This window comes from Monodelphis domestica, chromosome 2 (assembly GCF_027887165.1).
Source record: "Monodelphis domestica isolate mMonDom1 chromosome 2, mMonDom1.pri, whole genome shotgun sequence".
Taxonomy (NCBI): domain Eukaryota; kingdom Metazoa; phylum Chordata; class Mammalia; order Didelphimorphia; family Didelphidae; genus Monodelphis; species Monodelphis domestica.
In genome coordinates, this window is record NC_077228.1 from 503,939,753 (window position 1) to 503,955,576 (window position 15,824).

The following is a 15,824-nucleotide window of genomic DNA, read 5'->3' on the forward strand; positions in this document are numbered from 1 at the left end:
ACCTTATAAAAATGCCACCAATAAAATCCATAATGTGATGAGATTTCTCCCAAAGCCTACAAAGCCAGATCTTGGCTTATTTCCCTGCAGAAATCTGCCCATTCCTCCAGTTCTTATCCTTTCAGAGCTTCTCACTGGGCAGTGTGGGAGGCAACCTGGGGACTGCATCCTTCTTCTTGGATTTCTCGGTGTTTTGATTCTGGTACAATTACAGAGAGGAGACAAACAATTTCTCTTTGAAGGAGCAGAGCTCTCTGCTCCAGACAAACTGGGTTATTGGATGATCCAGACATGACACTCTATCTCCCACCTCTGCATTTTTGCACAGGCTGTGCCTTTTGCCTGGAGTGCTTTCTTTCTCTTCTCATACCTCTGCCTCGGAGAATCCTTGGCTCTCCTCTACAATCTAGTGGTCTTCTCCTACGAGAGGCTTTTCTTGGTTGTATGCCCTTAAAAATGAATTCCTATCTATTATGTATATAGTTTGGGGTTTATTTATTCGAATACAAGTCATTTCTCCCCACACTTCTTGAAGACAAGGGCTGTTCTAGTTTCTTACTTTGTATTCCTTGGATCTATCACAGTGCCTTGGCCTATAGTGGGAGAATAATAAACACTTGTTGAATTGTAATCTCTGAATTAATTTCTCCCCTCTTGTGACCCCCCTACCACTCTCTCTCTCCAACATCTTCATTTTAAGATATGCCAGAGGAGGATTCACCTGAAGATCAATGGAACCTATGCCCAAGAGTCCATGCAGGTTAAGTAACAAATTCTGCACTCATAGCTCCTTTCAAAGGCAATAAAAAAAATCAGCGACCCTCTGTGCACATGGTTTGGCATCAAGGAAAATTTCCCAGCCAGTTTCAGGGTGGCCAGCTCAGCTGAAACTGGCCCCACTTACCTGCCACAACACCGGCCACATAGACAAACCCAATACGGGCAGCTCCGTGCACCATCTCCAACGGGACACCCACCAAGAGCTGCAAGACCACATTGAGCCCAAGGTGTTCTATCCTGTATCAAAGAGAGACAGAGACACCAGACAGAGAGAGAGAGAGAGAGAGAGAGAGAGAGAGAGAGAGAGAGAGAAGAGAGAGAGAGAGAGAGAGAGAGAGAGAGAGAGAGAGAGAGAGAGAGAGAGAGAGAGAGAGAGAGAGAGAAAGAGAGAGAGAGAGAGAGAGAAGAAGAGAAGAGAGAGGTCAGATGAAAGTGAGAGAGGAGAGAGAGAAAAAAGATGAGATAAGAGGGAGGGAGAGAGAGGAGAGAAAGAGAGAAGAGATGAAAGGGAGAGAGAAGAAAGAAAAGAGAGTGAGAGAGATGAGAGAGAGGAGAGAGAGAAAGATGAGATGAGAGAGACACACACACCCACAAAGAGAGAGAGAGAGAGATAGAGAGAGAGAGAGAGAGAGAGAGAGAGAGAGAGAGAGAGAGAGAGAGAGAGAGAGAGAGAGAGAGAGTAAGTATACCATTAGATGGTCTTTGGAAGAGGGTCACTCCCTGTACCCAATATAAGAATGTATGCTCAGGGACAGGAGGGGATTGCAAGAAGCAACATCCATTCTATGAAGAGAAGGCTGGAGCTTCTTGTAAACCATATTGTGGCCAGGTACAGCAGGTGAGCACCCAGCCTGCTATGCCCAGTCTCTCCCTCACTGCCTTTTCCCTGGTTCTGGAGAAGAAGAAAAACTGGAGTAGGGTATAGTGAATAGAGAGACAAGACTCAAAGGGGATGTCATGCAACTCCCAGCTGCTGAAGGGAATGCTGGGAGAGGCTTCTTTGTATCTTAGCTCTCTTGGAGGCTCAGTTCAAGTACCATATCCCATGTGAAGACTTTTCTGGTTCTGGGGCAGCCAGGTGGCTCAGTGGATAGAGAGCCAGGCCTAGAGATGGGAGGTCTTGGGTTCAAATCTGACATCAGATACTTCTTAGTTGGGTGACCCTGGGCAAGTCACTTAACCTCAGTTGTTTAGCCCTTACCTGTCCTCTCTTGGAACCAATATTTAGCATTAATTCTTAGTATTAATAAGGACTTTTAAACAAAGATTTTTCTGGTCCCCAACAATTATTAGTACACTCCTTGATCTTGGTCCCACTAAAATTATTCTCTTTCTCTTCTTTTTTTATTTATTTATCTATGAATATAATGTTTTCTCCAATAGTGTATAATTTTTTTTTTGCTTTAAATCCTTTTTTATGAAATAAAACAGGTCTCATGTGTATAACTTTCTTAAAGGCAAGGATTGCTTTGTTTTAATTTTTCTATTCTCCTAGTACCTAGAACAGTGGTAAGTATATAGAAGTGTTGGAAACAACCTAGTATAGTGGAAGAGAACTGGATTTGACGACAGAGGGCCTGGGTTCCAACCCCACTGCTGATGCTACCTGAATGACCTCAAACAAATCACTTATACTCTTGGGTCTCAGTTTCCTCATCTGTAAGATGAAGGAGTTGGACTAGATGATGGTCCCTTCCATGTTTAAATAATGCTATGATTTTTATTAAAGGGATTGGATTTGGAACCATAGAACCTAGATTCAAATCCTGTCTCTTTTACTTATTACTGTTTGATTGTAGGCAAATCACCACATCTCTCTGGACTTCTATTTCCTTATTTGTAAATGACTTTTACATTTCCTTTTAAGGTTAAATCTTATTCTAAAATTGAATGAATGAGGTCAAGAAATACCATCTAGATGAGGGTCCAGGATTCAAAGCAGCTGGTAGCACCATAGTGCACAGAATGCTAGATATGGAGTCAGGAGACCCAAGTTCAAATTCTGCCTCAGACACTTACCAGCTGTGGGACCCTGGGCAAGCCACTTAACTTCTGTCCACCTCAGTTTCCTTAACTGTAAAATGGGAATTACAATGGCACCTGCCTCCTAAGGTAGTGTGAAGATCAAATGAGACAACATTTGCAAAAAGGACTTACCCCTAGCCGTGTGACCCTGGGCAAATCACTTAACCCCATTTGCCTAGCTCTTGCCCTTATGTCTTTTTTTTTTTAAACCCTTACCTTCTGTCTTGGAGTCAATACTGTGTATTGGCTCCAAGGCAGAAGAGTGGTAAGGGCTAGGCAATGGGGTTCAAGTGACTTGCCCAGGGTCACACAGCTGGGAAGTTTCTGAGGTCGGATTTGAACCTAGGACCTCCCATCTCTAGGCCTGGCTCTCAATCCACTGAGCTACCCAGCTGCCCCCTTGCCCTTATATCTTAGAGTTGTTACTAAGGCAGAAAAAAAGTTTTTAAAAAAGCACCTAGCAGATGGCCTGGCACATAGTAGGTGCTAAATATACTTATTCCTTCCCTTCTCAAGATTCAGTTCTTATCTCTGAGCCAAGTCTCTGTCAGTTACTCAAATACTTTGCCACTTGTTTAACCTGTCAGAGGAGTCCTGTAACTCCGACATGTGGATTATCTAGTGTGGGCTCCCATGGCCAAGGTCAGGCCTCAACTGCTCTAGAGTGAACCACTGTTAAAAGGACCATAGATTGAGAACCAGAAGGGACCCCAGGGACTATCTAGTCCAACATCCTCATTTTCCAAATGAGGAAACTAGAGGCCCTGGAGGTAAGTGACTTACCCAAGGTCAAGCAGGTTATAAGCAATAGACTCAGGATTCAAACCCAGCTCCTTTGCCACCAGTCACCTCAGAGCCCTGATCCTCCTAACATCCATCTCAGCTCTGGAGAGTGGCTCCAGTGGGAAAGAAGGGGAAGAGAGCCCAGGATCATCATGGGTGGGAAGTTGGGGAAATGAGGATGCCACGGGATCCCATGGAGGAAGAAGAGGGCTCTTCTTAGGGCTTCCTCCTGTACCGTGGCTGGCCTCTTTCTGTCCCAGCATGCCATCTCCATGCTCTCTAATTGGCATGAGCCCCTCTCAGCTGGTCACTCTTTCCAATGACACAATCCGACTGATTGATCAATGTCCAGCTGCCTCAGGAACGGGCTGAATGGCCAGGGGGATGAATGAGCCCAGGCACCCCCACCTCTCAAAGCTGAAGTGGGGGTGCTCTGGGGGAGAAGAGATTGACTGGCCCTCCACCTGCCTCCTCTCAAGCCTCCAGACCTCGAGGTTCCCTGTGATTTTAGTTTTAGAAGCGTCCTTTGGCAACCACCTGGATGCCCCGCCAGCCCCCGAGGATCCCCCTCCTCCAGCCTGGCAGGGTAGTAAATTAGGGACTGAGACAATTACCATGTTAAAGGCTCAGCAGGAAGTACAACTCACAAAGGGTCTCTCAGGCATGGGCAGCCTGGCCAGGCTCTCTTTGAGAGCAGGGGAGAAACAATGGAGCCCTGGGAACCAAAAGCTAGGCTGGCCTCATCCCCTCCCCAACGGGGAGACTACTCCGCAGGGCAATGGGTCAGCAGGTCACTTTCCCCCAAAGTTCAGTGGGAAGCGAGATTGTTTGCCCTTTTGATGTGAGTGGAGGGGAGAGCTAGAGGGCCGGAGCCCCCTTGGACCCACCAGTGACCTGGAGGCCTGGAAATATGCCTGCCTGCTCTGGTGAAGCTCGCCCAGCATGGCCTCCCGCCATCCCTCGGGTGACCACTTCGCCAGCAAGCTGGCCTTTGTCATGGAAATGCAGCAGGGCCCTGGCTGATGGCCCCTTTCCCTGAAGAGAGCACCCAGGCTGGGAAAGCTTCAGAAAGGAAGATAAAATACTGATTCAAGTCGGGGAGATGAGCTTCGCCTGCCTTCCATGGCTGCGACCCTGGCAACGATCCACAGACGGGAAGGAAGTCGGAGGGAGATGCCACCCGGGCACTCCTTGGCTCCCTGGCCCTCAGAAATTCAACTGGCGTCTTATCAATTCATGGGGTCTGAGATCAAGAGCTAGAAATGGCCTCAGAGGCCGTTTATTTATCTTTTTAAACCTCTACCTTCTGTCTTAGTAACACAGAAGAGCAGTAAGGGCTAGGCATGTGGTTAAGTGACTTGCACAGGGTCACACAGCTTGGATGTGTCTGAGGCCAGATTTGAGCCCAGGACCTCCCAACTACAAGCCTGGCATTCTATCCACTGTGTTACCTAGCTGTTTCCCAACCCCCTCTTTTTATTTTATTTTATTTTATTTTTTAAACTCTCACCTTCCATCTTAGAATCAATACTGGGCATTGGTTCCAAGACAGAAGAAGAGTAAAGGCTAGGCAATGGGGGTTAAGTGACTTGCCTAGGGTCACGTAGCTAGGAAGTATCTGAGGCCAGATTTGAACTCAGGACTTCCCATCTCTAGGCCTGGCTCTCAATCCACTGAGCTGCCTCTCCCCTACACTACTTTTAAAGAATGTTTATTATAAACTTACTAGCCAATCACAAAAATGAATAACCAAGTAACCATTCAAAATAAAGAACAGGATCATTCATCAAGGCTCTTTCCTGGAGCACCTTCATTAGTAAATCCCAAGAAAGGAAATAAATAAGAAATCTGGAGGGCAGCTGGGTAGCTCAGAGGACCAAGAGTCAGATCTAGAGATGGGAGGTCCTCGGTTCAAATCTGGCCTCAGACACTTCCCAGCTGTGTGACCCTGGGCAAGTCACTTAACACCCATTGCCAAGCCCTCACCACTCTTCTGCCTTGGAACCAATACACAGTATTGATTCTAAGCTGGAAGGGAAGAGTTTTTTAAAAAGTCAATAAGTTTCAGAGTTGCCTGAAGCTCAAAGAGGTTGGGATTTGCCCAAAGCCCCACAGCCAGGAAGTGTCCAGAGGCAGGACATGAAACGACTTCAGTCCATCGGTCTATCGACTCCCGTACCCGACAGTTGCCAAACAAGCCCATTACTATTGCGAGTGACTTCACGAGTGATCCTGGCTTGGTGAGGGAAGCACAGGGCGATCACTACTTACCCTGCATGCATGAAGATGTAAGTCAGGTAGCGCCAGGCTTGGGCTCGGAGCTGGGGGTGGTAAACTAAAGCGTTCTTCAGGTAGAGGGGGTGAGTGACCTGCAACACAAACTGATCCAAGGCCACCCCGTTGTAGAGAAAAAAGGCAATCTGGACAAAAGCCAAGGAATGGAGAGTCTCTGTTACTAAGGCTGGAAATGCCTGGGAACCTGCCTCCTTTTGCTAACCCTCTGAGTTCCAAGAGTGAATTACAACCACCTCTATCACCCAGGAAACAAAGCTGCTGATTAGGGCTGTAACTAGGGTGAGGCCACTAGGGCTCTGCCCCAGGGCACCTAAATTTAGAGAGAAACTTAGCATGCATTCTTTCAATGTCATAGAAGTCACTATAGTAACTAATCCTTCCCTCCCACTCAGCTGAATTTGTCTTATCTCTCTGGATTTTTGGTTTCCTCATCTGTAAAATGACAGGTATTGACTACATGACACAGAAGGTCTCTTCCAGCTCTAAATCAATGCTCTTAGGAATCTTCTGCTTTAAAAGCCATTGTTCCCGCTGCTTGCCCCAGGTGCCAAAATTGTTCATTATGGCTTGGATGTAGGGAAAATCCTGTAGAAACTGTAATGCTACTGGACTACATCGTTACTGTTAATTAGTAGTGGTAGTAATATTGGCTGGCATTTATATAAGGCATTTCTTTTGCATGTTGTTTTTGTTTTTTAAACCTTCATTTTCTGTCTTAGCATCAGTTCAAAGATAGAACACTGGTAAGGGTTAGGCAAGTGGGGTTAAGTGACTTGCCCAGGGTCACACAGCTAGGAAGTAGCTGAGGCCACATTTGAACCCAGGACCTCCTGACTCCAGGCCTGGCACTCCATCCATTATGCTATCTAGTTATCCTTGCAGTAAAGGATACAAACTATACAAACATATAGTACCTTATTTGCAAATGTGAGGGGAATAAAAGAAGAGGTACTCAGTAGCAAGTCTCTCTCTCTCCCTCCCTCCCTCCCTCTCTCTCTCTCTCTCTCTCTCTCTTTCCCTTTCTTTGTTTCTGTCTCTGTCTCTCTTTCGATTTCATATTACTGTAACATACCTCAATTGTCCATGTGGGATCTGGGTTCAAATTTGATTTCAGATACTTCTTACCTGTGTGACCCTGGGCAAGTCACTTAACCTCCATTGTCTAGCTCTTACCATTCTTCTGCCTTGGAACCAGTACACACTATTGATTCTTAGAAGGAAGATAAGGCTTTGAAAAAAAAAAAGAAAGAAAAGAACTCTCCTGGAGGGGTTCAGATTTGTATCCTTCCTACTGTAGCTCCCATGTTGGGCTCCTCAAGGAGATAATTATTCAAACAAAGAAACTTGAGACTGCATCTTCAGCTTCCCTATGTAAGGAATTCATGCCTCTTATACCTGGCCTACAGTCATGGTTAACCCAGCATGGTAGAGTGGAAAAACACACTGGATTTATAATAAGAAGAACTTAGTATCTATTCCAAGATGAAAATTGTAAGGGCTTTTTATAATTTTTTAAATTCTTAAAAAATTTAAATTTTAGAATTTAAACTAAAAACTTAAATTTTAATTTTTTTAAAATTAAAACTTTAAATTTTTTAAATTTAAATTTTTAAAAAATTGTCCATGTGGGCAATCTGGCATACCTCATAAGGACAAGAAACTGGATACTGGAAAGTACCTTAGACTGAGAGTGAGAAGATCTAGTTTTGAATCTTGACTCTGATATTTACAAACAATGTAATCCTGAATGAGGCACCAGCCTTTTTTGGCCTCAGTTTTCCCTTCTGTAAAATGAGTGTGAAAATTACCAGTCCCACAAAGCTGTTGTATCTCGAAATGTCTTGTAAAATGAATTCTTTATTATTGACAATAATTTTTTTGATAATCCAAGTTCAGGCACTGAAATTCTGAAACTTGGCTTATTCTTAATGGTTAAACAGCTTCTACAATATATTTCCTGACTTTCTTTGGCTTCAAATGAGTAAACAGAACATACGAAATTTCACTTTTTCTTGATCATCATTACAAACAAGCATTGTTCCATGCTGAAATACTGATAGTCACTGGGAACTGAATGAGACTTAGTGCCAGAAGAAATCAATAAAAACAAGACAATTTTTTTAAAAACAGGGATGAGCCCAAGCGGGAGTGGGAAGGGCCAGGTCACAGATTTTTACAGGGCGGCTAAAATCACAGACGCCAAATGGTCCCAAACTGTAGAATTTTTCTAATTCTTGTGTCCGGTTTTTAATTTTCTCCTTTTGCTTTCCTTGTTGCTTTTTTGATTTTCATCTATTGCTGTTGACAAAATGTCACTCCTCTCTATTTCCCTCTCTTCTCTACCATAGGCTGGGCAACCACATAACCAGGCTTGTTACGTTTGTGTTTAAAATAGGGGTGACTTGGGGCAGCTAGGTGGCTCAGTGGATAGAGTCTTAGATGTGGAGACCAAAGGATCCTGGGTTCAAATGTGACCTCAGACACTTCCCAGCTGTGTGACCCTGGACAAGTCACTTCACTCCAATTGCCTAGCGTTTACTGTTCTGCCTTGGAAATGATACCTAGAATCGAATCTAAGACAGAAGATAAGGATTTAAAAAATAATAATAAAACAGGGGCAACTAGGCTGGGGAGAGATGGATACACTGAATAAAGTGTGTTGTTTTTATAGGTTTTGTGGCAACTGTTGCAGAACCCTTTCCCCCTTACCGGAGGGGTTCCATGTAGCTAATAATGCCACAAGATGGTTGCTACTAGATTACTGTTCTTGTGCTCACTGAGCTAATCCACAGCCTCGAGCACTGTGGGAGTAGTAAGTCAGTTCTCTCTCAGGACTCCAGGGAGCCATTCTGGCCACTGAAGCACTAACCAACCCTACAGGCGGTTGATGAGCTGACAATAAGCCCTGCTTTGAGAGGGAACTCACCATCATCATTCTGGACTCTTAAATAGGAGTTAATAAATGGATTAACATTGGTCTCTGATATCTAGAAAAGGAAATAGTAGGAAGAGCCCTGGGAGTGGGAGTCAGAAGATCTGAGTTCAAGTGCTGGTTCTGCCATTCCCTACCCAGGTGACCTAAGGCAAGCTGCTTATTCTCCCAGGGCTTCAGTTTCCTCATCTGTGAAATGGGTATAATAACACCCCACTGTATCTAGCTCACAGACAAGCTGAGAGGTTCAAATGAGATTTGAAAATTAACCGAAAGGCTCGGATGGAGTCAAGGCAGCAGACCAATGAGTTTGGGCCAATAGATCAGGTCTTCTATAATGCGGATGAAAGTGAGAGGCAGTGATGCTTGTTTATTTATGTATTTTTAATTTTTTAATAACCCTTATCTTCCATCTTCGAATCAACTCTGTATATTGGCTCCAAGGCAGAAGAGTGGTAAGGTGATGGAGGTTAAGTGACTTGTCCAGGGTCACATAGCTAGGAAGTATCCAAGGCCACATTTGAACCCAGGACCTCCCATCTCGAGGCAAGGGCCTGGCTCTCAATCCACTGAGCCACCCAGCTTCCCCCATGTGATCCTTGTTTCAATAGCTCTTTGATTAGTAGGAACACCACAGAAACACGTGAGAAAGAGAGAGATCCGTAACTCTGTGGAAAGAGCTGGAATGAGGAAAGGCAGCATGGGGAGTTTCTAGTGGCCAGGCTGGACATCCAAAGGAACAGAGACGGTGTGGGGTCTGGGAAGGGCAGGATGCTTCCTTCTCTACTGTCTTCAATTAAAATATTCCTAAATTCGATCTTCAAATAGGAGACTTCTATTCTGATAATGCACACTTGTTCCAGATTAACAGGTGACTCTATTAAAAATATGTTGAAGTCAGATGTGCATCAATAAATACTGAAATGTCACATCGTTTGTATAATAATTTATTTCTAGGAGAGGCAGTAGGGAGTGGTGGTTAGAGTACAGGCTTTAGCATCAGGTTAGATCTGGGTTTAAGAACTATTTCTGACATATACTGGCTATCGAGACTGCTAGGTGGTATAATGTAGAGTGCTGGACTTGGAATCAGAAAGACCCGAGTTCAGATCCTGCCTCAGATTCTAACTAGCTGAGTGACCTTGGGCAAGTCTCTCTTAGCCTGCTTCCTTCTCTGTAAAATGGAGATGATAATAATAGCAAGCTGCAGTGTGCGCCCACACACATGCACACTCACACACACACACAAACACATACGCCCACACCCTGCTGTTGTGAAGATCAAATGAGATAATATATGGAAGGTGTTTGGCCAGCTTTTTTTTTTTTTAAGCCTTTGCCTTCTCTCTAAGTATCAGTTCCAAGTAAGAAGAGCTGTGAGGGCTAGGCAATTGGAGTTAAGTGACTTGTCCAGGGTCACCCAGCTAGGATGTAGGTCAAATCTGAACCCAGGACTTCCTGATTCCAGACCTGGCACTCTAACCACTGCACCACCTAGTTGCCTCTTTGGCAAGCTTTAGAGGGCTGTATTGATGTGAGCGATTATCATCCATCAGAATGCTCCTTGAAGGTGGAGATCGTCTTTCTTCCTGCACGTATTTGAATTCCTGAAACTCAGCACATTGTAGGCATTTCAAAAAGGCTTACTAATGCTGAGGTCTTGAGCTCAGTGGCCCAAGGCTTGGGTGGCTTTTGTGGCTTCCTGGTCATCAGAGTACCATTCATCAACTGAGGACTGGAAAATCTGTATGTCCCATAGAGGGGGTCATTGTTGCAACGGGATTAAAAAAAATAACCTTTACCTTCTGTTTTAGAATCAATACTAATTAAGGGTTCCAAGGCAGAATAAGTGATGTTTAGGAAATTGGAGTTAAGTGACTTAGCCAGGGTCATATGGCTAAGAAGTATCTGAGGCCAGATTTGAACCCAGGACCTCCCATCTCAAGGCCTGGTGCTCTATCCACTGAGCTACTGAGTTGCCTCTGTTTAACTGAATTTTCCTGAAATCACAAATGGGAATTTGTTCTTCATCCCCCAAGCCTTTTCCTCTAGAATTGTCAGCAACTCATCTGCCCTTCTCCACTGCTCCTCACCTCACGCCTGGAGGGGTCTGCCTCTGGGGCTTCACTCCACCTTCCCCCCTTCCCATCTCCCCAGGAAGTACCACGTGCCTCCAGAAGAGTGATGGCGATCATGAACCAGGGTGGGGGGCAGCAGGTGTAGCTGTCATAGTACCACTTGCGATCAATTTCACGCGGTAGGGTTTCATAGGCAACATGGCGGATCAGCCGCTGGGAGAGACTCAGTCCTTTCTCCTCTAGTAATGCCTTGCTGCACAGGCGCCGGTTACCTTGTAGGATGGCCTGTCGAAAGCTGTTGGACCGCTTGTTGCTCATCTGTGGAGAGAAGGCCAGAAGTGAAATCTCAAATGGAGCATTCCCTCCCATTCCTTGGGTCATCCTGCCTGGGTTAGGGGTAAACATTAGAGAGAGCCATTTTCCTGGCTCATTTGCCTCTCCTCATGAGGGTAAAGACATAAATGAGCTGGAGAGTGGGGAAAGGAAGAAAGAAGAGAGGAGGTCCAGGACTCAAAGGGAATTATTTGTGGGCCTCACTGATTTCCCCCTACTGTCCCAACTCATGCCACTCTCAGAGATGCTGATCCCTGGATGCTTTAGGGCAATGATGGCAAGTCTTTTAGAGATGGAGTGCTGGGCCCTGCCCACATTCTATTCACCAGACCAAGAGAGGGTAAATGATGTGAAAAAATGTCATCAGGCATGTTGGAGAGGGAGAAGGGAGCAGCTTCATCCAAGGCCCTTTGCCTTTCTAGTAACAAATTCTTGAGGGGGTGGCAAGGGTGCCCATAGAGAGTGTTCTGCATGCCATCTTTGATAACCATTCCATAGGTTCGCCATCACTGCTTTAGGGAATTGAACAGAAACCCCCAGGCACATGACTGATGGAGCTCTGTTCCCTTAAGAAATGGGGATCAAGAGATGTTTTCAGTGCTCCTAGAGAAGGTGATAGTAGAAGGGACTAAGGTAGGCAGGAGGGAAAGAACTGGGAAAAAGCCCAAGGGAGATGGATGCTGGGGCCTTGCAGGGCAGGAGAGATTTATTCTGTTCCCCAAGCAGCCAAAATCTCAGGAGAGGAGACTCTCAGAATAAGAGACCAAGATGGGTCAAAGAGAAATAAAAACATATTGAAGCTATTGAAAAGCAGTGTGATACAGTGGATTTGGAGGCAGAAAATGGGTTCAAACCTTGGGTAAGTCAGTTAACTTTAGTTTCCTTTATCTCCTGTAATGAGGGGATCTGACTAGATGCCCTCTAAAGTCCCTTCTAGGAGGCAGCTAGGGGATGCTGCGGATAAAGCACCAAAACTAGAGTCAGGAAGACCTGATTTCAGATCCAGTCTACAACAATTACTGGCTATATGATCCTAGAGAAATCATTTAACCTTCATTTGCCTCAGTTTTCCAATTTGTAAAATGGAAACACACTGAAGAAAAAAAATGGCAGATCATTCCAGGTATCTTTGCCACGAAAAACCGGTGGATGATGTCCATGAGATCATGTAGGGCTGGACATAATTGAACAACTAAACAACAACCAAGGCTCCTTCCAGTTAAAAATCTGTGATTCGTGGTCTTAAAAGTTGCATTTGGATGAACTTGACCCAGAGGAAAAGTTCCATTCCTGGTGGGCCTGGCATTCAAGCTCCAAGTTCAGGATATAGGATTATAGATTGAGAACTAGAAGGGAGCTTGGAGGTCATTTAAGGAAGCAGCATGGTACGGTGGAATGAGCACTCTCTGGAATCAGAGGATATAGGTTTGAATCCTACCCCTGATACTAGGTCACTCTGTGATCTTAGACAAAATCACTTAAACTCTCTGGACCTCAGTTTCTCATCCATAAAGTGGGGTCATCCTACATAGCCTCAAAGGTCCTTTCCTAATCTCCGTCTATGATCCAAGTACAACCCTCTCATTTTACAAATGAGTAAATTGAGACCCCAAAGTAATTCCCCCAAGGTCACAGGGAAGGTAAAAAAGCAGAGCTGAGCTCTAAAGCCACATCCACTGATTGCAAAGCCAGTATCCTTCCCACTGGACTCCGCTGCCTCCCAAATGAGCTCACTTTTAGTACATTACTTGACCGCCAACCCCAAGCAGTGAAGGCATTTTATTAGACTTCCAAGTTGAGCCCGGCAAGAGTCAGCCTCACCTCTTCAGGCCGTACTTAACCCCTGCCTATGACCACACTAACCACATCCTCGGCGTGGCTCTGCCCAGCACCGTGAGGCTGTCTTCTCTTTCCTCCCTAAAGGATCAATTACAGTCCTTCTCCCGACTTTGGGCCTTTGCCCTCTCTTGTCCCTCTTATTCTCCTTCTTCATCTCTGCCTCCTGGCTTCCTTCAAGTCCCAGCTAAAATCTCACCTTCTACAGGAAGCCTTTCCCATTCCCCTGAACTCTGGTGCCACCCCTCTGTCAAGCATCTCCAATTTCTCCTGCTACATACCTGGTTTGTACCAGTCAGCCACCAGTTGTCTCCCCGATTAGACTGTGAGCTCCTTGGGAGCAGGGACTATCTTTTCTTTTTAATCCAGATCTTCCATCATAGGATCAATATTGCGTATTTGTTCCAAGGCAGAAGAGCAGTAAGAGTTAAGGGACTTGCCCAGGGTCACCCAGCTAGGAAGTGTCTGAGGGACTGTCTTTTGCTTTTCTAGGTATCCAGTGCCTGGCAAACAGTAGGTATTAAATATGTGTTTATTAACTGATTAACCTAACCTCTTTTTGAACTTGGTTTCCAGCCAGAGCGAGGTGAAGAATCAGTGATGAAGAATGGGACTATTATCCTGGTGCCTTTCCCATGGTTCTTTGTTGTTATTCAGTTGTGTGCAACTCTTTTTCTTGGTAAAGATAGAGCAGTGGTCTACCATTCCCTTCTCTGGTGGGTTCCCATTTTACAGATGATAAACTGAGGCAAATAGGGGCTAAATGGCTTGTCTGGGGTCACAAAGCTAGTAAACCTGAGGCCAAATTTGAACTCAGATCTTCCTGATTCCAGGTCCAGTGCTCTATCCACTTGACTGATAGTTCTACATGGTCATTCTTTTTAAAAAATAGAAAAACAAACAAACAAACAAACAAACCCTTACATCCATCTTGAAGTCAATACTGTGTATTGGTTACAAGGCCAAAGAGCAGTAAGGTCTAAGCAACGGGGGTTAAGTGACTTGCCCAGGGTCACACAGCTAGGAAGTATCTGCAGTCAGATTTGAACCCAAGACCTTCCATCTTTGGGCCTGGCTCTGATTCTCCTGAGCTACCTAGATGCCCTCACTGCCACTTCTTTTGACCTTTATAATCCTCAAGTCCAGTAAACACAGCTCTTCAGCTATGCCCAGAGCAGCTGTCTGGGGATTATCAGATTATTTGGGGCTTCAAACACTCCTATTCACCTATGGATTTCTGGACCAGACACCTTCATGCAGTTATTATATGGGGAGAAGTCCAGAGCCAGTGTGAGCATGAGCTCATAGATGGCTATGGTGAGTGGAGACACTAAGGGCTTTGTAAACTGTAACGAGCTACTGGAAAGTAAACAATTGCTATTATTATTTGATCAAGTGTAGAGGGGAGGCTGACGGGCTCAGGATTAAATCAGAGAGCTGGGTGACATCTGGAAAACCAGGCAAGGGTTTGCAGGGAACCCCGGCTGCTCCCTGCCCTAAAAGCTCATCTTTGTTCATTACAGCATTCTCCCAGCAATGCTCTCTGGCAGGAAATCAAATTGCGGCATGATCGCCAAAGAATCAAAATTGCAGGAGACCCAGTGGGCACAGGAGAGAGTGGCTGGCACGCAGAAATAGTCTGAGGCTTATCGCCAACCAAGGTGGGCAGGGAGAGTGGACTGTACTCCAAGTCCTCTGCTCTCACCCCTGCCCAGGAAACCTTTCCTGAATAACCCAACTGGAATCTCCATGGTTCCTCTACTCCTGGGATCTTTGAGCATTTCATCTTCGCTCTATTCATTTGTTCCAATTCACAGATTGCTTTGAAATCCATCTTAACCAGTGGTTTCAAGTGTGCACGCTTCATCTCTCCAACTCTTGAGATGGGACCACATTTCCTCATCTTTTTAACCCCTTCCCTGAGCACTCAGCCTCTTTTCTCTCCCCCAGTATCTGCAAAGGCTCACACGCACACACACACGCGCACACACACACACGTACAGTTTTCCTCTCCTTTCCTCAAATATCACACTTTATTTCCTTCCTTTTCCTCTGCCACAAAATCTGTGTGCATAAAGAAATTCACATATTTTCTCTCTCCTCTCCCTCAATATAACAGACATACAGAACGACACATACAAGGGGCAGCTAGCTGGCTCACTGGATAGAGAGCCAGGTATGCAGAAGGAAGGTCCTGGGTTCCAATGTGGCCTCAGAACACTTCCTAGCTAGGTAATGGGCAAGTCACTTAAGCCCCACTGCCAAGTCCTTATCGCTCTTCTGCCTTGGAACCAATACACAGTATTGATTCTAAGATGGAAGGCAAGAGTTGAAAACAAAAGCAAACAGAAAAGAAAAGCACACACACATAAACATATACACTTTCTCCCTCCTCTCCTCAACATATACACACATTTTCTTGTTTTCTCTTCCCTCCTTTCCTCCCTCTCTCTGTCTCTGTCTCTGTCTCTCTCTTTCCCTCTCTCTCTCTCCATCTCTCTCCCTCTCTCTCTCTTTCTCTCCCTCCTTCCCTCCCTCTCTCTCCCTCCCTCTCTCTCTGTCTCTCTCTCTTTCCCTCTCTTTCTCTCTCCACCTCTCTCTGTCTCTCTCTGTCTCTGTCTCTCTCTTTCTCTCTTTCCCTCTCTGTCTCTCTCTCTTTCCCTCTGTCTCTCTCTCTTTCCCTCTCTGTCTCTGTCTCTCTTTCCCTCCCTCCCTCTCTCTGTCTGTCTCTCTCTTTCCCCCACTCTGTCTTTGTCTCTCTC

The 15,824-nt window shown here is 45.4% G+C and overlaps 1 protein-coding gene across 5 annotated transcripts in view; it reads right to left on the reverse strand.

Annotated features, from left to right (window-relative positions):
- The window catches only part of RHBDL3 (rhomboid like 3), a 74,913-nt gene that overhangs the window by 28,900 nt on the left and 30,189 nt on the right, over positions 1-15,824 (reverse strand). For all 5 annotated transcript variants that reach the window (XM_007485556.3, XM_007485558.3, XM_007485560.3 and 2 more), the window contains 3 exons: positions 10,987-11,211; positions 5,860-6,008; positions 905-1,017 (listed from right to left, as the gene is read on the reverse strand). In XM_007485556.3, coding sequence (XP_007485618.1) covers positions 905-1,017; positions 5,860-6,008; positions 10,987-11,211 — 487 coding nt within the window. The remainder of the gene's footprint in view (positions 1-904; positions 1,018-5,859; positions 6,009-10,986; positions 11,212-15,824) is intronic.